Below are 23712 nucleotides of genomic sequence, written 5' to 3'. Positions count from 1 at the left end.
TGTATTGTTTGTGCAAATAGTTTAGAAAGAGTGACACACACACTCATTAGTCTTCAGCCTGTCGGACCCCTGAGACCTGTGTTGTCAGGCGACATCAAGGGCTCCTGTCTGGTGAAGGCAGTCTCCAGCCTGCTGCCAGGCTGTCTGCACATGGGTACTGTAGATGCAGTGTGACTACATAGAAAGGGCACTGCCAATGAAGAGCTGGAATGTGCTTTGAGTGGTAGAAAATAGGGGACGGCACTAGGTTATGTTACTTTAAAAGAGATCTGAGCGCCCATGCTTCAGTTTACACAAAGCTGGCGTTTAAAAAAAAGTTAAATTGAAGTAAATTTTAAAATGGTGTGTAGGGAACTGGGTTAGATATGGGTAAAAAAATGGAAGCATTCCTGTTCTCGTGACAAAGTCACAATGCTCTTAAGGTTACCATTTGAGGTGATCCCCCAGAGAACTCTGACCATGCTTTTGTGGTGGAGACAAGTGAGCATTATAATAGTCTGCATCTTTGGAGAATTCTTTTCTTTTGCAGCGGAACATGGCCAGTCCCGTTAATCTCAGCACCAACTTTACACTAACTATTGTACCATATTTCCTCAACCATACTTCTTTTTGTCTTCTTCAGAAGGAAAATATAATTCATTAATAGCCAAATAAAGAAATATGACTTGTGAAATGCTGGTTTTTCATGGATGCTATTAAATGTTTATGTAAAAAGTTATGCTGGTTTCTCTGGCGTGAGAAATTACATTTCATAAAAACAAATCAGTGTTTGCCAAATGGAAAAAGAAAGATAGGTGTTTTTCACTTTTTAAATGATTGCTTTTTTATAAGAAGGAAATAAATTCTAAACTTTCTTTTTGTTTATTATGACCTTATAAGTAAAGTGAAGTTTCCTCAGATGTATTCTGCATCAGACTGTCTTTAAAATAATGTTTTTTATTTAGCTTTTGGTAACATTCTTTCATGGGGTTTATTGTGTCAGTTTTTAAGTTAAGAACTCAGTTTTATGTATAATGAAATAATTCCCAGAAAGTGTATGTCTGAATTGAAAAACATTTTTTTTTCTTCTTTTTTTTTTTTTTTTAGTTTTCCTAGAAACTACGGTGTGTATGGGGGCTTTGTCTACTCAATGCCCAGAACAGGATTTGGCCCACAGAAGGTGCCCTGTAATTCCCATGTTAACCAAATGATCCAAGTGTTTTACTGTGTTATCTTAGCTTAATATATATCTATATCTATATCTCGCTGGAGAGATGATTCAAAGGTTAGGATCACTTGTTGCTCTTCCAGAGGGCCTGAGTTCAGTTCCCAGCAGCCAAATTGAATGACTTATAACTTCTTTTAACACTAATTCTAGTTGATCAGACATCCTCTCCTGGCCCTCTCAGGCATTAGCAAAGACATAGCTTGTGTGCACACACGAAGGTGCACACACACACAATTAATTATTTAAACATAATATTAAAATAAAATATTCTAGAAGTTATATAGAAATAATTTACAGTAATCTCAGTTAAAACAGTATTAGGGACTGTGAGTGGAGCATTTCTTTCCCAGTGTATTGCTGCACACAAAAACAGCAACAAACTTGAATGTAAACTCTCACTACCTCCTGTTAATGAGCAGATCATACTTGAGGCAACCCTGATTTGAATTAACTTTAGGATATGTTAATAGTAAATGTTAGCACAATCCTTTGTTCACTAATGCTAACACATGGGGTGTTAAAACCCTAGAGAGGTAAGAAGACCCACTGCATGTGGGATGTGCTCTATAAGCTAATGTGTTTTTAAGGCCACAGGGAAACAGACAAAGGAATGTACCTCCTAGGGAGAATGAGGATGGTGTCACAGAACAGTCAAACGTACGGATTTCATCTGCTGGAAATACAAGGTACGTGATAGCAATTCTGTCCTTGAGTCTTTACACTCTGAAACGCACCTGCCTAAACTTGGCTTAAGGAAAAAGTAGAAAAGCATAGTGTATTAACAGCCATCCTTTGCTAGTGGTAGGGATTAATTGGGAAGAAAGGTGAGGAGGTATTATGGGTGAATATTTATGATACTTACTTTTAGCATTCTCTCTGTCCGCTCCCCTTCTCCTGTCCGCTCCCCTTCTCCTGTCCGCTCCCCTTCTCCCTTTCTTGTCTCTGTATCAGTTCTGGGGATTGAACATAAATCATTGAGCAAGGCAAGCACTTTACTACTGAGCTACATCCCTAGGCTTACAACATTCTTTAGGAATAGTTTTTTTTTTTTTTTTTTTTTTTTTTTTTTTTTTTTTTGCCGGGCGGTGGTGGCACTGCCTTTAATCCCAGCACTTGGGAGACAGAGGCAGGTGAATTTCTGAGTTCGAGGCGAGCCTGGTCTACACAGCGAGATCCAGGACAGGCTCCTAAAACTACACAGAGAAACCCTGTCTCGAAAAACCAAACCAAACCAAACCAAACAACAACAAAATAGTTTTTTTTCTTTTCTTTTCTTTTTTTAGTAAAGCTTGGCCAGGCTTTCAGAGTAAGCCTCTCTCATTATAAAGTATATAGTGCTCCCTTTGGCAGCATGTGTACTAAAATTGGAATGATAAGTATATAAATTAATTTGAAATAATGAAGGAGAAATGAACATAATTTAATGATGTTATAATGAGTCTGAAATGTCTTGAAATTGTGGCTAGAGAGATGGCTCAGCGGTGAAGAGGTTATTTGTTCTTGCAGAGGACTCATATCTGGTGGCTCACAGCTGCCAATGATTCCATTGCTAAAGGAATCTGACACTGCAACAGGCACACCATAATGAAAAGTAAATCTTTACCAAAATGTCTTGGCATCATGATACTGTAATTGGACTGAAAATGTCCCTGTACTGTGAGTTTTAACTTTATTATTATCATTTGCTTGTTTTGCTTATTGGTGGAGTAGCTTTAATGCTTACTTTGTAAAATTAGTATTCGTTTCTATTGATAAGAAAGTTAGTAACTTTCTAGTTTTTTTTTTTTTTTTTTTTTTTGTATGTGCTTTTCTGTTTCATACATAAGAATGAATTGTTCTGTTCTTAAAAACCAAAACCTAAAAGAAACCACATGGACCAGCAAGATGCCTCAGGCGGTGAAGGTGCTTGCTGCTAGGCTTGATGACCTGAGTTGATCTGGGAATCCATGTTCTGTAGGAGAGACCCAACTCCCAAGGTTGTCCTCTGACCTCCACACTTGAACAATTCCACATGCACGTTAAACACAAACAAAACACTCAAAAATGATGAAAATGTAAAGCAGAACCACATGCGGTCTGAGGATGTGGCTTAGTTGGTAGAGTGCTTGGCCATCATGGACAAAGCCCAGGATTTAATCCCCTGCACAGTATCAGCAGTGTGGTGGTGCACACCTGTAATCACTGCAGGTGGATTACACCTGTAATCCCAGCACTAAGAAGAAGGTGGAGGACCAGAGGTTCAGGGCCTCCTCCTAGGCCATCGAGGAATTCAGGGCCAACCTGGTGTGTGAGAGACGGGAGGATCAGGGGAGTGTGGGACAGGAGCATGGGAAGGGGATGGAGAACTGAGTATGATCAGACTATGTCATATGCATGTATGACAAGACCCCAGTGAAACAGGGAGGTTTGCATGGTATATGCCCATACGGAAAACAGAATAAATGGTTCTAATATATAATACAGTGAAGTAACCGTGTCTTTTCTTAGAAGAAATACAAAGTATAAATTATCCTCAGAACAGTAAGAGAACTTGCTGTTTGTTCCAATTAATTTTTTTGAGGGTCTTTTTTCTTTGTTCCTTTATTTCAAGAAATTTTGTTTTTTAAAAATCCTTTTAAGTTTTTTTTTCCCCAAAGGAATAATCTTTACTAAGTGAGGGGACACACACACACACACACACACACACACACACACACACACACACAAACACATTGTAAAAATTATTCTTACAGGCTAATTTCATATAAAACACAAACACACACATTGTAAAATTTATTCTTTTATTTTAAAGGTTTATTTATTTATTATGTATACAGTGTTCTGCTTGCATGTATGCCTGCAGGCCAGAAGAGGGCGCCAGATCTCATTTCAGATGGTTGTGAGCCACCATGTGGGTGCTGGGAATTGAACTCAGGATCTCTGGAAGAACAGCCAGTGCTCTTAACCTCTGAGCCATCTCTCCAGCCCCGTAAAAATTATTCTTACAGGCTAATTTCATATTTTTAGGATTTCAAATCTGTGGACCCAGTGAAACAGCCTGAAGAAAAGATATATATATATAGTCCCTTGGTATAAAGAAATAAAATACCATAGTTTTAACTAGCATTCTGAAAGAAAGGATACTTCATATCACACTTTATTTCTTGTTTTTATTCAAGGGTGCATGCATGTGTTGTGGAGGCCAGAAGTGAAAGTCTTGTGCCTTCCTCAATCCTGTGCCACTGTAGTCTCCAAGACAGGACTTTCACCTGAACCTGGGGCTAGCATGACCGGCCAGCAAGCCTTAGGGGTCCTGTAGTCCCCTCCCTAGCTGTGGGATTGTGAACATGCACACATATATAAGCTCTTGTCTGTGTGTGCTGAGGGTTGAGCCCTGGTCCTCAGTGCTTTTCAAGTACTTTCCTCACTGAGCCTTCTTAACTCCTAATCATTTTTTATTCTTTGAGACGACAGGGATTTTACATGTGGTTGAATCTTCCTGTGTATTCCAGGCTAGCTTCAAACCCACAGTCCTTTGGCCTCAGCCTCCTAAGTGCTGGAGTTACTGCTGTGCACCATCATTCCAGGCCTATAGGTTGAATTTTGATGTCACCTGGATTTTAATATTTGCTCTTTCATACTGTTTTAGTGCTCAGGATAATGAACCACCTGAATCTGCTCATCGTGGATCTGCTGATCCCCTTCTCTGTAGTCCCTTTGCAGGGATGCTGTTTGGTATGTACAGAAATTCCAGTTGATTAGACCTTGGCAGAGTGTTGAATTAAATGTCCTTAGTGAGAACTCAGTATTGTAAATAATGATGCCTTGTGAATAACAGCAGACAATTTATTGAGGCCTACTTCATGCTGGGTACCGTGCTAAGCATTTCTTATGCATTGTATAGCACTGTTGATACTTTTAAAGCTGTATAACTTAATTGGCTACATGGTTTATAGATGATAGGTGAAATTAGTTTGAGTAATAAGGTTTTAATTTTTTTCTTTTTAACTAGGACTTTATTGTACTATGGATGTTTCTTTTTATTCTGTTTTATACGTGACCATTGATTCTTTGATTATTTCTTAGGTGGTGTGAAATTGTCTTGTATTTTAGTTTCCTTTCTTTGAATATTCCTTTCTTCCTGCTGCTCCTGTTGTCTTAGCCGCTCTGCTGTTGTGTGTGTGAGAGAGACAGAGAGACACAAGACAGAGACACAGAGAGAGACACAAGACAGAGACACAGAGAGAGAGAGAGAGAGAGAGAGAGAGAGAGAGACAGACAGACAGATAGACAGACAGATGGAGACAGAGACACAGAGACAGAGACACAAGACAGAGAGAGAGAGACAGACAGACAGATGGAGACAGACACAGAGACAGAGAGACACAAGACAGAGACACAGAGAGAGAGAGACAGACAGACAGACAGATGGAGACAGAGAGGCCTGGCTGGCATGGGTTTGAAACCTAAAAGCCCATCCCCAGTGACACACTTCCTCAAACAAGGCCACAGCTCCTAATCCTTTTAATCCTATGAAAGAATTCCACTCCCTGGTGACTAAGCATTCAAATATATGAGCCATTGGGGATCCATTCTTAGTCATACTGCCACACTTGTTCTTTCTATATGGTTTCTGTAAAAGTGTTTTTCTAAATCATCATGATGATCTAAATTTTCTATTTTTTTTTTTTTAAATCAGAGGTCAAGGTCATTACTGAACATTTTGGTTTGCTATATTATGTTTGTCTTTATTTCATTTCAGAAATGGTATGGTGAGCCTTGTTTTTTGCTTATTGCTTTGTATACAAAAGTTGTTCTTTGAAAGCTTAGCTAAAATTTGGTTGTAGTAAGGTACATGAGCAAATTGAATAGTGTATTAGTTTCTTCCAACCTAAAAGCTGTCAGTAATTTAAATTTTGGCTTTGAGACATAGTCACATGATATTTTCAGACTTTTATTTCCTGGAAATAACTATTGTTCTTGTTGTATATAAGAACTGTCCAGTTTTATCTTTTAAATCAGAGTAAAGGCACATAATGATGATGTATTTTGAAACAGATGGTAAAAATAGGAGAAACAACTAAGCTGAGAGGTGACTGAAAATAATAATTTTATCAGTAAGAAGATTAGTTAGTTTATCAGTCAGCAGTCAGGGAGTGAGTGTCCTAATAGACTAGTGTTGGGAATAAACCATTGGAGTCATTTCAACCAGGGGTCCATCTTACATTTGAATATTTGTGTGTCCCTGAGAATGTTTGTATGTACAGGGAGCTTAATTCTCTCTAAATGTAGTATATTTTATTCTTAGGCTATATCAGTTGTTAAAATACTCTATAACTTCAGTTGTACTAAAATTTATTTTCCTATTGTTTGCTTCAAATATTTCATTTAGGACTTTTACTTTATTGAAAAACCAAACCAAACCAAACCAAAACTGACTGTGGTGGTGCACACCTTTAATCTCAGCACTTAGATGTAGAGGCAAGCAGATCTCTGTGCATTTGGGGCCAGCCTGGTCTATATTGCAAGCTCCAGGACTGACAGGACTGCATAGACCAATGGTTCTCAACCTGTGGGTCATGACCCCACACAGGTCACATATCAGATATTAACATTACACTTTATAACAGTAGCAAAATTACAGTTATGATGTAGTAATGAAATAATTTTAATGGTTGGAGGGTTATGACAACATGTGGAGCTGTATTAAAGGGTCAGAGCATTAGGAAGGTTGAGAACCAACCATTTGACATTAATCCCCCCTCCCCCCCAAAAAAAATGAGCTGTTTGGAGGGAAATGAATGACAGTGTACTGTGGCAATTAGAACAGAACTGTGAAAGGTTTAGGAGTAGACATTTGGATTGACACAATTGGAGGGGTTCCTTCTGTTTGTATCTCAGTGTTGGGATTGGATGCAGAGCCTTTGTGCCTAACAACCAAGAGTTAAACCTCAGAGTTATCTATGTACAGCCCCTTAATGCTTGTTGATGTCTCTTATAGTCTGGTAGCATAATTCATGTAATCTTTATGATGTCAAGTTTGTTGGATTTACTAAAAGATTTTAAAACAACTTTTTGTTTTTGTTTTGTTTTTTGAGATGAGGATCGAACCCAGGGCCTTGCGCTTGCTAGGCAAGCGCTCTACCACTGAGCTAAATCCCCAACCCTAAAACTACTTTTTTTGGTTTAGAATATTTGAGACAGTATCTCATGGGATACCCCAGGTTGGATTAGGACTTGCTTTGTAGCTCAGGCTGACTGAATGGCCAGCCCTGTCTAACTTCTAAGTGCTGGAATTACTGGTGTGTGCGAGTACATATGGGCTGTTTTTTTGTTTTTCCTTTGTTTTCTGAGACACTGTCAAAAAAATCACTATAGTTTAGGTTGAACATCAACCTGAGATCTACTGAGATTACTGGTGTGAGCCACCATGTCTACATAAATCTTTTTAATGGCTTAAAAAATACAGTGTGTACTGAAGATTGTATATGGTATGATTGTTGATCAAATGGTTTACAATTCTCAGTTAAATAAGGCTGGTTGACCTTAATGATTTTATTTTTCTAGTTTTCCAGTTATATGGAGAGAATTGTATTTTACTGTACATATGGCCTTTAAAAATCTGTTGAAGGTGTTGGGCGGCGGTGGCGCACATCTTTACATCCCAGCACTCGGGAGGTAGAGGCAGGCGGATCTCTGTGAGTTTGAGGCCAGCCTGGGCTACAGAGCAAGATCTAGGACACACTAAAACTACACAGAGAAACTCTGTCTCAAAAAACAAAAACAAAACAAAATAAAATCTGTTGAAGGCTCAGCTGGTTTCTTTCACATGCTGTTTGGTGGTTGCTTCATTCCCATAGTCTGCTAATGTTATGATGCTTGGGCTCCCACGCCTGCACGGATTACTCCTTTATTTCTTGATGTTCAGTTCATCTAGTTATTGACAACCTTAGCTTGTAAAGCCATGGTTTTGTAGACGACGGAGCCTTTTCTCAAAGTAGAGTTGAGCCTTCTTTGAGGCTCTTTACCTTCTCTGTTGAAGGCCTCCTTGTGTGGATTTCTTTTTTGTTGTTAGTAGCTTTCATAGTCCTCATGATTATGTTTATAGGACACTAGCTATTTTAACACTTGCTACTTCTGCTTTTCGTCATGCATGTGTGTGATCTGAAGGGCCTTGCTCAGACTAGGCAGTTGTTAGGACTCCATTATTGGGATGATTTGAAGAAAACAGAGGGGCCTGTTTCAACTTTTGAAGGGACACTTGTTAAATTTAAGACATTTATAGAAGCTGTTAAGGTACATTAGTTACTTTTTGTTGCCGTGATGAAACACTATGACCAAGGCATCGTAGAGAAGAAAGAGTTTATTTGGGCTTCTAGAATCCATTATGGTGAGGGCAGCATGGAAGCAGGTGACAGGCAGATAGCAGGAGTAGAAAGCTGACAGTCTCCAGCTTGAACCACAAGTGTGAAGCAGAGAGAGAACTGAAGTAAGGCAGAGCCTGAAGCTCTCAAAGCCCACTCCCAGTGACATACTTCTGGTAAGACCACACCTCCTAAGCCTCTCCAAACAGTATCACCAACTTCAGACCAAGTGTTCAAATGCCCAGGACTATGGGAACATTTCTCATCCAAACTACCATGTAAGGGGCTGGGATTAGAATACAGAGACTTGGGAATTATTAATACATGCTGTGTTTGACCCATGATAAGAATGCATAAGTTATGAAAGTAATTGATGTATCAGTGCAACTTTCCCTCTTTCTTTCTTAATAATTACTCTGACATATTAAATACTGAATTTCTTAAGCTTGACTTTTAGTTATGTGTGACACAGAAGAGTTAAGTGTCTTTTTTTAGATCTGTCTGTTTTGTCTGTCTATCTATCTGTCTGTCTAATATACAGTCTTCTGTCTGCAAGTATGCATGCAGGCCAGAAGAGGGCACCAGATCTCATTACAGATGGTTGTGAGCCACCATGTGGTTGCTGGGAATTGAACTCGGGACCTCTGGAAGAACAGCTAGTTTTCTTAACCACTGAGCCATCTCTCCAGTCCCGAGTTAAGTGTCTTAACTCTCTTTCTTATCCAGGAGGTGAAGATCGAGAAGCTCTCCGGAGAAAGAAAGAGAAATATAGGCAAGAACTGCTGGAACAGATGGCTGAGCAGCAGAGGAAGAAGAAAAGGTAATGAAAGGTTTGCATTTAGCAGACCGCACTTGTGTACAGTGATAGGATGTGAAGAGTGAGCAGCAGTTTTTCCTAATGTAACTTGATTGCAAATCACCTTCCTTTGCCTGTTAGATTATTGCTCATATACTAACAAATTGTTTATCTTTGTAAACAAGAAATGATAAGCATACACCCATGCAGAATGAAATGTAGCAAATCACAGTGTTTATGTTGTATTCAACTCTTTGTAATCTGTATTTTTTCCTTTGACAGTTTCAGAGATGTAGCTAATGAATTTTAATCCTCTTGACCACTGTTATCTTCTCAGTTTTCTTAAATTATCTTTGAAGTATTAATTAAAATTATGAATAAAAGTCTTGGCTCTAAAGAAGTGGAGAGTTATCTTCTTTTTCCTTTCCTTACCTCCAAGAGGAAGCTAGTATCTTAATAACTGCTATTAGCTATCTTAAAGTCCTTTTTTTTTGTAGTGTTGGCCTTTGAACCCAGAGCCTTGTGTTGGTTAGTTAAGCAAGCCTTCTGCTATTGAGATTTTCTTTTCTTTAAAGATTTATTTTTATATTATTTTTATGAGTGTTTTGCCTACATGTAAGTGTGTACACTATGTGTGTGCCTGGTTCACTTGGAGGCCAGAAAAGGGTGTCCGAATCCTTAGGATTGGAGTTACAGGCAGTTGTGAGCTGCCATGTGGATGCTGAGAACCTGAACCCAGGTCCTCTGCAACAGCAGCCAAGGGCTCTGACCTGCTGAGCCATCTCTCTAGCCATATTGGCGTGGAAATACACACATGCTCTTCAAGAGATTTCAATTTTGTTTGTAAAATATTTTATCTTGTTTTTCTCTTTTATTCTGTGTAAACTACTATGTCTTTGAAGTGCCTCCAATATTCACTTTGAGATGTATTTTTTTTTTTTTTTTAGCTGAGCATTGAACCCAGGGCCTTGCGCTTGCTTAGGCAAGTGCTCTGCCACTAAGCTAAATCCCCAACCCGAGATGTATTTTAAGGCGTTTGACATGTAATGTGGACTATGATTAAATTTGGTTTTAGAATTTTAAAGCTTTGTTATTAATTGAAGGAATTATTTGTATTTGGAGATTGATTATACGGATTTTGTGGGCAAATCTATTTCATTGATGACTGTAATTTTGATTGTGCGTTTACTACAACTTCAATTTATAAAATCTTAACTTTGTCTAGAGAAAAAGACTTGCGACTTTCACTTGCGGCGGCTTGTGTGCGAGGCCCTGAGAAATCGGTAAGAGTCCTGGCATCCCTCTGTGTCTAGCCTTTCATTCAAGTAAGCCTCAAGTGGTAGCGGCAAGTGAGGCTGGACATGTTGGGGTACTGTAAAAAGCAATTCACTTTTAACAGTAGTGAGCCAGTTCTGTTTTTATGAATGTCAGTCACAACGTACTATGAACTATAGAAACGGTAAATGAAAATATAGTCCTATTCCTAAATATTACTACCCACTTTGTTTTTAAGATGATTTTTCCCTTTCATTTGTGTGTCACTTTTTTAGAGTTAGTTTTGCTTTTTGTTCACATGTGCATGTCTGTAGGAAAATTATCTCAGTGTAACTCAAAATTGATGTTAATGCTGTGTTTAAATAAATCTTGACCACTTATTGTTCTTTATAAGAGTAATTTCCAAAAAACCTGTATCTTGTATTTTTTCATTTTGTTACTGTGAAACTAGAAGGATAATCATACTCTTTTTACTTCAATTTTGCAATTCTCAACATCATTAAGTGGAATGAATCATACACATCATTGCAGTTAAGTAAGGAGGAGGTAACAATTTACTTGCTTTCCCACAATGCACATTTTTGTTATTGGATGTATAGTGTTTATTAGTTGCAAGTTTTTGTTTCTTCTGGTAATGATGGTTAAGACCTCTAATATTATTAAAAACTTTAGTTTTTAAGAAGGATCTAGCAACTCCTTAAAATTACAATCACCTTAGTTATTATTTGGCTGTAGACAACTTTGGATTTACTTAAGTATGTGTTTCTTGAGTTGTCTGCTTTAAAAAGTGTAGTGCCAGGACTGGAGGTGTAGCTCAGTGGTTGAATGTTCTTAGGATGTACAAGCTATTCTGCTCTGGTGTCTCCCCATTTTGTGTTTTTTTCCTTCTTTTTTTTTTTTTTTGGTGTGGGGGGAGGGGTTTCAAGACAGGGTTTCTTTGTATAGCCTTCATTGTCCTTGGTTGTCCTGGGTCTTGCTCTATAGACCAGACTGTCCTCAAACTCACAGAGATCCATCTGCCTCTGCCTCCAAGTGCTGGCATAAAAGGTGTGCAACACCACCGCCCAGCTTTATGTTTCTGACTGTTTGTATAGTAACAATTTTAACCTTAGAGATCATTCCTGAATCAGGCCTGATCATTTTCTTTTTATAAAGCTATTTGAGAGGTTGAGGTAAGTTCAAGACCTCTGTGAGGTACAGAGTAAGTTCATAGCTAGTCTGGGCAACTTAATAAGACTCACAAAGTAAAGTAAAAAACAAAACAAGAAAATTAAAAGGGTCAGTACTACAGCTTAGTAGGAGAGCTGCTGCCTAATATGTGTGAGATCTTAGGTTTAATCCCTGGTTCCCAGTACTGGGGAGAAAAAAACCCTTCCTGATAATTTTTGTCTTGCAGAAAAATATATATAGAGTCTAAAGGTAATCTTTTTTGTTTCCCATTAAATACCTTTAAAGTAGATATTGCAATAAAAATTAACTTTTGGAAATTTGGGCTTTTTAATGTAATATGTTGACATGTTAAGTTTTATAGTGTTATAGATCTTATTTATTCTGGAATTGAATCACCTAAATAGCATCAAGTTGAATAAATATATATGAGGTAAAAGTTAAACATTAAATTGGTGTTGAAATATTTTAAAAGAACATAAAATGATATTCTTAAGTAAATAATAGTAAATGGCCCCTGGCCCATCCAGTTGTGGCTTTTTTTTTGTCAATAAATTTTTGTTTGTTTGTTTGTTTGTTTTTGTGATTTTGAGCTGAGGATCGAACCCAGGGCCTTGTGCTTGCTAGGCAAGTGCTCTACCACTGAGCTAAATCCCCAACCCTTTTTTTGTCAATACATTGTTACTGCAGCACAGCTTTGTTCACTGTAGCCTGTGCTGCTTTGGCACTGTGGCTGAGTCAGGTGGTTGTAAGGAGACTAATCTGCAGAGCCTTCATGTCGTTACTCTCTGATACTGTACGGAGAGCATTTGCTCATGCCGCTCTCCAGGCTACGTTGATCTCACAAATGGCAGCTGAGTAGAGAAGTGGCCTAGTGCTGTTCTGTAATAGAGAGAGTTCTGCACCTGAAGTTAACACCTGGCTGCAGTGCTGTTTTTATTTCTTAACTGCCAGACGTCAGGTGATTTATGTGCTTCTTGGGGAGCCTCAATTACCCACTTACAAGTAAGAATCAGATCTTTAAAGTCTTTTTTTTTTGGAGCTGAGGATCGAACCCAGGGTCTTGCGCTTGCTAGGCAAGTGCTCTACCACTGAGCTAAATCCCCAGCCCCTAAAGTCTTTTATAGCTGTAAAATTCTGCTGTTCTGTAACTGTCTTAAGTGCCTGCTGGGATAGAGGGTCCTTGGACGTCCTTGTCACCTTTTAACTTATGATTCTATATAACAAACAGGTTTGTTTGTTTGTTTTTCTTTTTCTTTATTTTAGCCTGATAGACTAAAGCAGTTTAGTTTGACACCAAGACCCTTTGAAGAGATGATACCACCTGAGAGACCCAGAGTAGCTTTCCAGACACCTCTCCCTCCTCTCTCTGCCCCGTCCGCCCCACCCATCCCGTCAATTCATTCCGCCCCTTCTCAAAATGAAGACTTGCACAGTGGACTCAGCAGCACCCTTGGTGAAGTGGTGCATTCCAGGTGCTTGTTTAAAATGTTTTGTGTTTGGGAATTAGGTAAGGTGGTGTTGTGTCTTCTGTTTAGAGGGTGAGCTGCAGCAGATGATGGTGGCCTTCAGGGGATTTAAGAATAGTAACTTTGCCAAATAATCTCTTCAGATTCATTGTTATTGATACTGTTTTTCTCTGCTATTAGAAAAAGGAGAAGTCTTTGTCTCTATCATTTAAAGAGGATTAATTTTTAAACAATGAATTAGTAAATACATGTTAGTATTTTTTTAGGTCATATTTTAAAATATCTTTTAGCATAGAAAATTTATGCATTGTTCCATTATTTCCACTTGGCAATCACTGAATTGTTTCTTCAACTTATTCAGAAAAATTTTCTAATATGGCACATGTCTGTATGGTTTTATTTTAGCTTTGCTCAGTTCTCTCTGGGCTTTCTCTAGAGCTGTTGGAACTGTAAACCTGTACTACATAGTGAACATATCATTTCTATAGGTGAAAAGCATGTTATACTAATCTGTACTTTAAGAAAACCCTGTAACACAGATATTTTCTGGCCTACACTTATTTTCTTGCCTGTGGTTAATATGCTAATTATAGGAATATGTTTAAATTTGTAGAAGTTTTTCTTAACCTTTTAACACATATTTCTGAGATGTCTTTCCTTTCAGCAGGACTTGGTCTTTTAATTGCTACTAACAAATTGTAAGGCTTTTCTTACAGTGTTTATCAGTTGCTTGCTTTGTTTTCCTTAATGACTCCCTGCTCCAAAGACTGAGAGACTGGGAGTGCAGGGCCAGAGCTGGCTTCTGTGTTGGGTTAACGATTGGAATGGGCAGCTTCCCTGGACTTTCTTCTCCTTTGTAAGAGTTGGTGACAGTACTCGCCCACAGCTGGAGGTTGCTCTGAGGTCGGACTCTTCTGGGTGTATATATATGATTCAAGAGTTGCTAATCATCATAGAGTCCTTCCATCTGGGTTAGTGATAGTGAAGTTAGACACACTGAGTGACTAGTAAGTGTGGAAATTGCTCACTATTGAAGAGACTTGGTGTCATGTTAGCCCTCCCAGTTCTTTAGGGGAAGTATGTTAATACTCATATAACAGTCTCGAAAGCTCCCTTTTTCTTTCTGTTTCTTTAAAATAATTTGTTCTTGCCATTTTTATTATTGAAGCATGCTATTCTGGTAGAAACACAAAACTGTCTCCTGCTCAGTAAAGAAATGTGGAAGTACAAGTTTTTATACATTTTAAGTTTATGAACTATTAAAGATTATATCAGGGCTGTATTGATTTTCAACTAATCACATTTTGGTTGACTTTCTGTGAAAAACCAGTAAGTTCTACATATTAAAAATATACCCTTTGTACTGGGGAGATGGTCCAATCAGTAATGTACAAAAAAAGCTGGGCGTTGTGGGGTGAGTTTGTGGTCCCAGTGCTGGGAGGTGGAGACTGGATACCCGGGGCTTGCTGGCCAGCCAGTAGAATTACTGAGTTCTTGGCCAATAAGCGACACTGTCTCAAAAAAACAAAGTGGACAGCTCCCAAGAATTGACACTCAAGGGTAACTAATCGCCTCTGCATTTGTGCATCCACGTGTGCACATTCTCTCCCTGTATACAGAATGGACACATGAGCACCCATGTGGATGCATGCACATGCATAGACAGACAGACAGACAGACAGACAGACACACACACACACACACACACACACACACTCACTCACCCACTCACTCACCATCTTGTGCACACAGAATCATTTGTTGTCCTGAAGTTGTGGAGCTCATTGTCCTGTGTCTGAATCTCTCACCCTTATCATATGCCTCAAGCATCCTTTCCTGGAATCTTGAAGCTTTCCTCCCGTCTCTTTAGAGACTGGACATCCTGCTTTTTAAAGTTCTGTTAGCATTCTTTGTCTGCTTGTCTTACTTCACTGGATGCTGTCCTGTGGTAACTGTTCATTTCTGTATTATTATTGAGGGGCAAGGATCAGACCTTTGTTGAGATGGCACATAACTATTGGATATTACTCAATTAACTTCTTTTCTTCTTATCAAAATGTTCCCGAAGTTTGAAAATGTGTTGCCATTTGCTTTTTGATAGCTAGTTTTTCTTGAGCAATTAATACAAGATTGATTTTTAATTTCAATAATACTTTTTACAAAATATTAAAATATTTTGATTAGAAGTAATAAAATCTGAGAATAATTTTTAATTTTTCTTTTGCTATAGGATTATGCCTCTGCCTCCACCTCCTCTACTACCCACTATGGCCAGTAACTATCGAACGCCTTATGATGATGCATACTATTTTTATGGTGCCAGAAATACACTGGATCCCAGTATTGCTTACTGTGAGTTTTCTATATTGTAAACATATTTTTCTGGTGAATTAGTGAGGATAATTGCTTTTATGGAAGCAATAGTATGTAAATGAAAATCAGGTACATCTTTATTTAATCTAGGCATTACATATTTACAGACAATTCATACCTAATATCAAATCCAATTTTATTACTTTGACCTAATACATGGAACAGATATTTTCTGAAGAAAAGAGATTTGTTTTAGAGATCTAATATGCCCAAATAGCATTTGTCGGGCAGGTGTGTATGTGTGTCTGTCTTTGGTCTTTTCGCTCTTCCTGTAAGTTCACCATAATTTAGTCACGGGGCTACAGTTTCTACTCTGTTCAATTTGTTAGCATAAAATTTTATGAATTAAGCTCCTGAGTGCATTTAGAGGACAAGCCATAGCAATACCCATTTTAAAATCCAGTTACAGGTAGAGGAAGGATTATGAGTTCAAGGCCAGTTTGAGCTACCAAGGAAGTTCCCAGTCAGCTTGGTTCATAAAGCAAGACCCAGTCTGTAAATGCGTCTTTATCTGTCCCACCAGCTCCCAAATAATGACAGTGATACTGATACATAAACTTATATTAATTATGAAAGCCCGGCCTGTAGCTTAGGCTTGTCCTTAACTAGTTTTTAAACTTAACTAACCCATTTCTATTAACCTCCTGCCATGTGGCTTGTGGCTGTTCCTCTCCTCCTGCATGTCCTGCTTCCTCTGTGTCTGGCTGGCAACTGTGCCTTCTTCTTCCCAGAGTTTTTTCTCTGCCCAGAAGTTCCGCCTCTACCTCCTGCCTAGCTATTGGCTGTTTGGCTTTTTATTATACCAACCACAGCAATACGTCTCTATACAGTGTACAAATATCCCACAACACCAGTCTTAAAACCAAAATAAATCTAATTGTGTTCATAGTTATTTCTTTCCTTTTTACTCAGAGTTAAGAAGTAATTGTCTTATGTTCTCCTATGTTCTTTTGCTAACTCTTAACCCAGAAGGATATGCTGGTGCTTGAGAAAAGCATTCTGTACATTTTTCTTTAGAGGTCAAGTGTTATTAACAGTAAGTCCTCTGAAATAAATGTATTCTTTTTCTCCTTCCCCTTCAGATGGCTCAGGAGTGATGGGAGGACCGCCTGCTCCTCATGTCTCTGCCCCTGTCACTCACCAAGTAGTGCAGCCTGTTGTGTAAGTCATTTCTTAAAATCATTTTCTTCTTTCCTCTACTTAAAAAGTGCTAAGATATGCACAATATTAATTAATCTTCTAGCCTACCTGCTTCAGAGAGCACTTGTAACATGACATAACCGTCTTCAGAATGCTTCTCATCCCTTTTTTTAAGATTTACTTATTTATTATGTATGCAGTATTCTGTCTGTGTGTATGCCTGCAGGCTAGAAGAGGGCACCAGATTTCACTCCAAATGGTTGTGAGCCACCATATGGTTGCTGGGAATTGAACTCGGGACCTCTGAGCCATCTCTCCAGCCCCCTGCTTCTCATCTTATAAACTGAACTCTGTACTGTGAAGTCAGTAATGGTGCAATTCCATTTCCTCCTGTGACATGCCCTGGTAGCCACTATTCTGTTGTCTCTGTGGCTCTGACTTCCAGTACCTCCTGAGGGGTCAGATAGTATTATTTCACTTAGCACAGGTCTTTATTTTATTTCTTTAATTTTTTAAAATTTGTATTATAACTTAAGTTAGAATTTTCAAGGCCGGATAACAGGACATTGTGTGTCTGCACCGTTAGTTTTACTTACTCGTTTATCCACTAGCAGACATTGGAGTTGCTTTATTGTCTTAGTTGTTGTAAATATACTGCTATTAGAATCATTGTTGTGTAAGTATATGTGTATATACCCAGGAATGTAATTTTTGGGTCACATGGTAATTATTTTAAAAATATTTTAGAGGAACTGTCATATTATTTTCACAGTGGCATACTGTTTTGCCTTCCCATTATACAGTCCAAGATGTTAGCCCAGAGAATGTTGCCTTTCACGGTGGGTGGGTTTTCTGACCTCAGTTTACCTAATCAAGCCCTCAGCCTGCTTAGAGGCTGGTCTCCTAGATTTCATCACACTTGATGAGCTCTTTATTTTACTGAACTTTTACTTTTCTTCCTCCTTCTCAGTGCTGGGATTGAACTCAGATCCTTTTAGATGCTAGGCAAGCATTCTGTTACTGAGCCGCACTTCCAGCCCTCAGAGTAGTTGTGATTTGTGTTTCTTCATTGGTTTAGTGGTGTTGAGCATATTTTTATATGCTGTTGGCTGTTTGTATCTTCTTTAGAGAAATGTTTATTAATCATTTGTTTGTGGTTGAATTGTAGTTATTTTACATTATGGATATTAAAATATTTGTGAATTGCCTTTTAATTCTGTTGATACTATCTTTTCTGTTTTTATCTGTGTGTGTGCACGTGTGCACACACATAGAGGTGTCCACAGGGACAGCAGTTTTGGATCGTAGGTGGTTGTGAGTGCTGGGAACCAAACCTATGTCACTACTTCTTGGTTAAAGATACAAATTGAATACATTTGTAAGTTTTATGTTTTAAAAGCAGAGATGGGGGATTTTATGGAGGAGTCATTTAATTAAGAATTTCTTCCTCTTCAAGACTTTTTTATTTTACTTTCTGTTTGCTTTTTTGAATGTGTATGTGCATGTGTACAAATGTGCACAGTTGTAGGCCACAGTGTGCATGTGGAGGCCAGAGGACAACTCGCAGGAGGTTCTTCTGCGTGTGCCTGTGGTCCTGGGCACGGGAGAGCAGGTGCTGTCCCCACTGACCCATCTTGCTGGCTTTCTCATTAAAGATGGATTTATATGCCAGGCAGTTTCAAAGAATTTTTTTTTTTGTTTTCTTCTAGAATTTGCTTGTTCTTATAATAAATTGATTCAAATTATTTATTTGATGTTAGGAATCCTGTTGGACAGAATGAACAGAAAATTTTAGGTGATCGCTTCATAAATTCAGGACTGATCTTTGAAGATAAACCAAAACCTTCCAAACAGTCACTTCAGTCTTACCAAGAAGCTCTGCAGGAGCAGGTATTCCTTCATTCATGTGTTCTTTGGTGTTGACTGAGTTATTATAGCACAACCTTAGACTTTTGGGGAAACAATAACAGGCAATGTGGTAAGCTTTGTGATTCATAGTGTTCAAACCAAGGAGACTGAAGAGGCCACACATCAATAGGGAATATGTTAGTGGAATAATTACATGAAGCACACTGGCTTCTCTTGTAGTTTATATTATAAAGAAAACTTACTTAGAGGAGTTTGTAAGGGTTTCCCAGGGCCAAGATTCAAGGTGTAGGTCCACATTGTTGTTTTCTTTTCTTGAGGTAGGGTTTCATGTGTGCCAGGCTGGCTTTGGACTCACTTCTGTGATGATGAAAGAATGGCCTTGAAATCCCAGTCCTCCTGTTGCCTTCTCCCTCCTTGGTGCTGTCCTGTTTATGTGGCACAGAAGATTAATCTTAGCACTGTCTAGGCAAGGACTCCACATTCCTAGTCCTTTGTTAATTTTATATGAACATATTTATTATTATTATTATTTTAAAATATATTTGTATTTATTTATACACTCGCCAGAAGAGGGCACCAGATCTCCTTATAGATGGTTTGTGAGTCACCCTATGGGTACTGGGAATTGAACTCAGGTCCTCAGGAAGAACAGCCAGTGCTCTTAACCTCTGAGCCATCTCTCCAGCCCATATTTATTATTTTTAATTCTGTGTTTGTACGTCTGTGTACATGAGTGCTGATGGCCACAGTAGTATCAGATCCCCGTGGAGCTGGAGTTATAGGAAGCTGTGCATTGCCCTATGTGGGAATCAAGCTTAAGTACTTTGTAAGAGCAGTGCTCACTCTTAACTGCCCCAGCCCCTTGTAAAATATTCTTATTCAGTTTTTTGGTTTTTTTCTTTTTCTTTTTCAAGACAGGGTTTCTCTGTGTAGTCCTGGCTGTTCTGGAATTCACTATGTAGACAAGGCTGACCTTGAACTCCCAGAGATATGCCTGCCTTTGCCTCCTAAGTGCTGGGAGATTAACTTTGATAATGTTTCCACTTTCTCTGATTTTAAAAATTTGACTAAGGGCTTGCCAATATTGTTAATCTTGGCAAATGAACCGACTCTTCATTCTATTAATTCTTTTTTTGATAAATTTTTTGATAATTTTATCCCTGACTAAAATACTCTCTTCCTTTGAGTGTTTTTGTTCTTGTTTTTCCAAGGTCTTCAATTGCATCATTAAGTTATTGATGAGATCTTTCAGTCGTTTCATGTAGTCACTTAATGCCATAGACTTTCCTCCTAGCACTGCCTTCATTATGTCCATAGATTTTGGTATATTGTGTCTTTATTTTCATTAATTCTAGAAATTAAAAAATATTCCTTCTTAATTTCACCTTTGACCCAATTTTCATTCAGTCGTTTATTGTTTAACATGCACGAGTTTGTGTACTTTTTAGTCAGCGTTATTCTCTTGTGATTAGATGAAATGCAATGTTTTTTCAATTTACCTAAATTTGTTTAGACATACTTTGTGTTCTAATATGGAGTCAGTTTTGGGGAAAGTTCCATGGGCTGCTGAGAAGAAAATGTATTCTTTAGTGTTTGGGTGGAATGTTCTACTGTAAATGTCTTTTAGATCCATTTGATTGATGGTGTCATTTCACTCCAGGCTTCCTCTGTTTTTGTCTAGAGGACCTGTTTCTTGGTGAGAGTGGAGTACTAAAGTCAGCATCTTAGAGGATGCCCTTGGGCTTAGTGTCTAAGTGTTCAGAATTGTCAGATTCTCTCGTTGGATATTTCCTTTAGTGAGTAGGAAATGTCCTCTCTTTGATTAAGTTTGGTTTGAAATTTATTATTTTGTCAGATATTAACCTAGCCAGACCTGCTTGATTCTTTGTTCCATTTATTTGGAACAATACCTTTTTCCATCTTTTCATCAATGATGGTGCCTATGGTTGATGGTGAGGTGTGTTTTTTTATAACAAGCAAAAAGATGGATCTAGGTTTTTAATCTAGTCTGTTAGTCTGTGTCTTTTTGTTAGGGAGTTGAGACACTTATTATTGGGAGTTAATTTTGATCAATGTGTATTAATTCCTGTTATTTTGTGGTTGTGTTTTCTTAGACCTCTTATGGTCAACTGTATTGAGATTATTTATTCCCTGTACTCTTGGGTGTGCTTAATCTCTTTAGACTGAACTGTTCCTTCTAGTGCCCTCTGTAGAGCTGACTTACTGAACTGTTCCTTCTAGTGTCCTCTGTAGAGCTGACTTACTGAACTGTTCCTTCTAGTGTCCTCTGTAGAGCTGACTTACTGAACTGTTCCTTCTAGTGTCCTCTGTAGAGCTGACTTACTTAACTGTTCCTTCTAGTGTCCTCTGTAGAGCTGACTTACTGAACTGTTCCTTCTAGTGTCCTCTGTAGAGCTGACTTACTGAACTGTTCCTTCTAGTGTCCTCTGTAGAGCTGACTTACTGAACTGTTCCTTCTAGTGTCCTCTGTAGAGCTGACTTACTGAACTGTTCCTTCTAGTGTCCTCTGTAGAGCTGACTTACTGAACTGTTCCTTCTAGTATCCACTGTAGAGCTGACTTACTGAACTGTTCCTTCTAGTGTCCTCTGTAGAGCTGACTTACTGAACTGTTCCTTCTAGTGTCCTCTGTAGAGCTGACTTACTGAACTGTTCCTTCTAGTGTCCTCTGTAGAGCTGACTTACTGAACTGTTCCTTCTAGTGTCCACTGTAGAGCTGACTTACTGAACTGTTCCTTCTAGTGTCCTCTGTAGAGCTGACTTACTGAACTGTTCCTTCTAGTATCCACTGTAGAGCTGACTTACTGAACTGTTCCTTCTAGTGTCCACTGTAGAGCTGACTTAGTGGACATAAGTTCTTTAATCCCAGTTTTATCTCAAAATGTTTCTCCTTCCATTATGACAATTTTGCTGGGTGTAGTAACCTGAGTTGTCATGTGTATTCTTTCAGAACTTTCTATCCAGGGCCTTCTGGCTTTCAAACTCTCCATTGAAATGTCAGATGTTATTCTGATGGACCTGCCTCTGTAGATAGATAACTTGGACTTTCTCACAGCTTCCAATATCTTTTTCCCTCAGATTTGAGAAATTCCTTCTATAATTTTGTGGAAAGTATTTACTGTGCTTTTGATCTGGGTTTCTTTTCCTCAGGTTTTCATACCTGATTTGTGTATGTCTTTTTTTTTTTTTTTTTTTTTTTTTAATAGTGTTTCAGAGTTCCCTGGCTTCTGTTCCAGAGGTTTGTCTTTTTGATTGTTCGTTTATTTTTAGATGAAACATTTGGTCTGACCAGAAGGTTTCTTTCCTCTAACTGGTGTTGCAGATCTGCTAGTCTCTCCCCCAGACTCCTGGTTGGTGGGCCTTGCACTGTTGGAGAGTCTATCTCTGTGTTAAGTTACATTTTTGTTACATTGTTTCATGCAGGTGCTCGTTTGTGCTTTGGCAGATTCCCTTCAGGCGGCTGCTCCTGAGCCTCTGAGTTCCCTGAGTTACTTACGGTGGCTGTTTGAAGTCTTGGTCTTGTCCGTCAGCTAAGTTGCTTTTCTCGGGGATAGGGTGGAGTGCTTGCTTCTGAAGGAGACATGCTGTCTTGGCTGTTCATGTCTATGCTTTTTTGATGGGATCTAGGCATCTGGAATTAGATGGTTGGTGGTGTTTCTTCCTATGGATAGCTGATCTTGCCTTTATTGGGTGTGTGTTTGATCTTTGCTCTTGCCCTAACTTGTCAGATTATGGGCCTGATGAGTGGTGGTATGTCTTCAGTTTGGGCCACTCTGTTGATATGCAATGGGGTTGTCAGTGTTCTTTGCCTAGGGAGGAGAGGTGCAACTCCTGGGCCCAGCTGTAAACTTCCTGTAGGCCTAGATTCTTGCTGCAGAGGTCAGAGGTATAAGGAGAGCTCTCTGGAGTCTACTGGTGATTCTTAGGTAGCAGGGTGGGAATCATGGTGAGTGTGGGCCATGCTCTGTAGGGTCTCCATGCTGACCTGTGGGGTGGGTTGACTGGTGGGCTTGGAACTGGATCTAGGAGCCCCTACCTAGAGTCTAGGTCCCAGTCCTCTAGGCTGTCTGGAGTGGCTGGCTGATAGTAGAGGGAGTGGCTGATAGGCAGGTAGGACTTCCACTGGATCCTAGGAGTCTGGTCCTTCCTAGGACTTCTGGGTCAGTCCTCACTTGATCCTGGAACAGCACAGTGTGTATGATGTCTAAGGGGCAGGAGGTCAGGTGGACTGGATGTAAGGGCTGGGTGAGGGCTTCTTGAAGTTCAGGTAAGACTCCTGCATTCCTAGATGAGCATTCTTATTTGTGAATTCTTAACTTTATAGTGAAGAAGTGTACTTGAAAAAATTTGTATTTTTTTTTAACCAGAAAAATTAAATAGTAGTACTGTTAGTCTCCAGTTTCAGCCTGCTGTAAGTCAATATTTACTTTAAACATATCTTATGTTATCAAGATTCGGGAAAGAGAAGCAAGAAGGAAGAAAGAACGCTTAGAAAAAGAAGAATACGAAGCTAAATTGGAGGCTGAAATGAGAATTTACAACCCCTGGGGGAAGGGCGGAGGTGGTGCTCCTCTCCGAGATGCCAAAGGAAATCTGATAAGTATGCTGTGTCCATGACTTTGTTTTAAAATGTGTTATTTCCAGTGCTTTAAGAGTGGAGAGTAAAAGGAGGTGGGGATCAGACTATAATAAGGGTTTATTTTATGATTTAACACGAAGATGCTCGCCTGATTATGAATAAATCTATGTTATAAAGTCTTTCTTCTGCAGAATAATAAATACACTTTCCATTCTCTGATAGTCACCAAACTGCAAAGAATAATTCATGTTAGTTGGTGCTTATCCAGACTAGTGTAGTGTATGTATATATATATATATATATATATATATATATATATATATACATACACACACACACACACACACACACACATAGTATGTATATATACCTATATAGTATATTAAAGTATATTCTCTTTTCTTTCTGAAAGTATTAAAACTTTCTGCAAGTTTATTTTAGACTAATAAAAATTGCAAATAGATAACTGAAGTGA

At 38.7% G+C, this 23712-nt stretch overlaps 1 protein-coding gene across 1 annotated transcript in view; it reads left to right on the top strand.

The window, feature by feature from the left end:
* The window catches only part of Cspp1 (centrosome and spindle pole associated protein 1), a 91114-nt gene that overhangs the window by 35589 nt on the left and 31813 nt on the right, over nt 1-23712 (top strand). The window contains exons 9-18 of the mRNA XM_036178531.1: nt 1795-1893; nt 4836-4921; nt 9277-9370; nt 10572-10629; nt 11126-11167; nt 13055-13263; nt 15488-15609; nt 16713-16791; nt 18531-18660; nt 23111-23258. Coding sequence (XP_036034424.1) covers nt 1795-1893; nt 4836-4921; nt 9277-9370; nt 10572-10629; nt 11126-11167; nt 13055-13263; nt 15488-15609; nt 16713-16791; nt 18531-18660; nt 23111-23258 — 1067 coding nt within the window. The remainder of the gene's footprint in view (nt 1-1794; nt 1894-4835; nt 4922-9276; nt 9371-10571; nt 10630-11125; nt 11168-13054; nt 13264-15487; nt 15610-16712; nt 16792-18530; nt 18661-23110; nt 23259-23712) is intronic.

This window comes from Onychomys torridus, chromosome 2 (assembly GCF_903995425.1).
Source record: "Onychomys torridus chromosome 2, mOncTor1.1, whole genome shotgun sequence".
Classification (NCBI taxonomy): Eukaryota; Metazoa; Chordata; class Mammalia; order Rodentia; family Cricetidae; genus Onychomys; species Onychomys torridus.
This window is presented reverse-complemented; position numbering and strand designations above follow the sequence as displayed.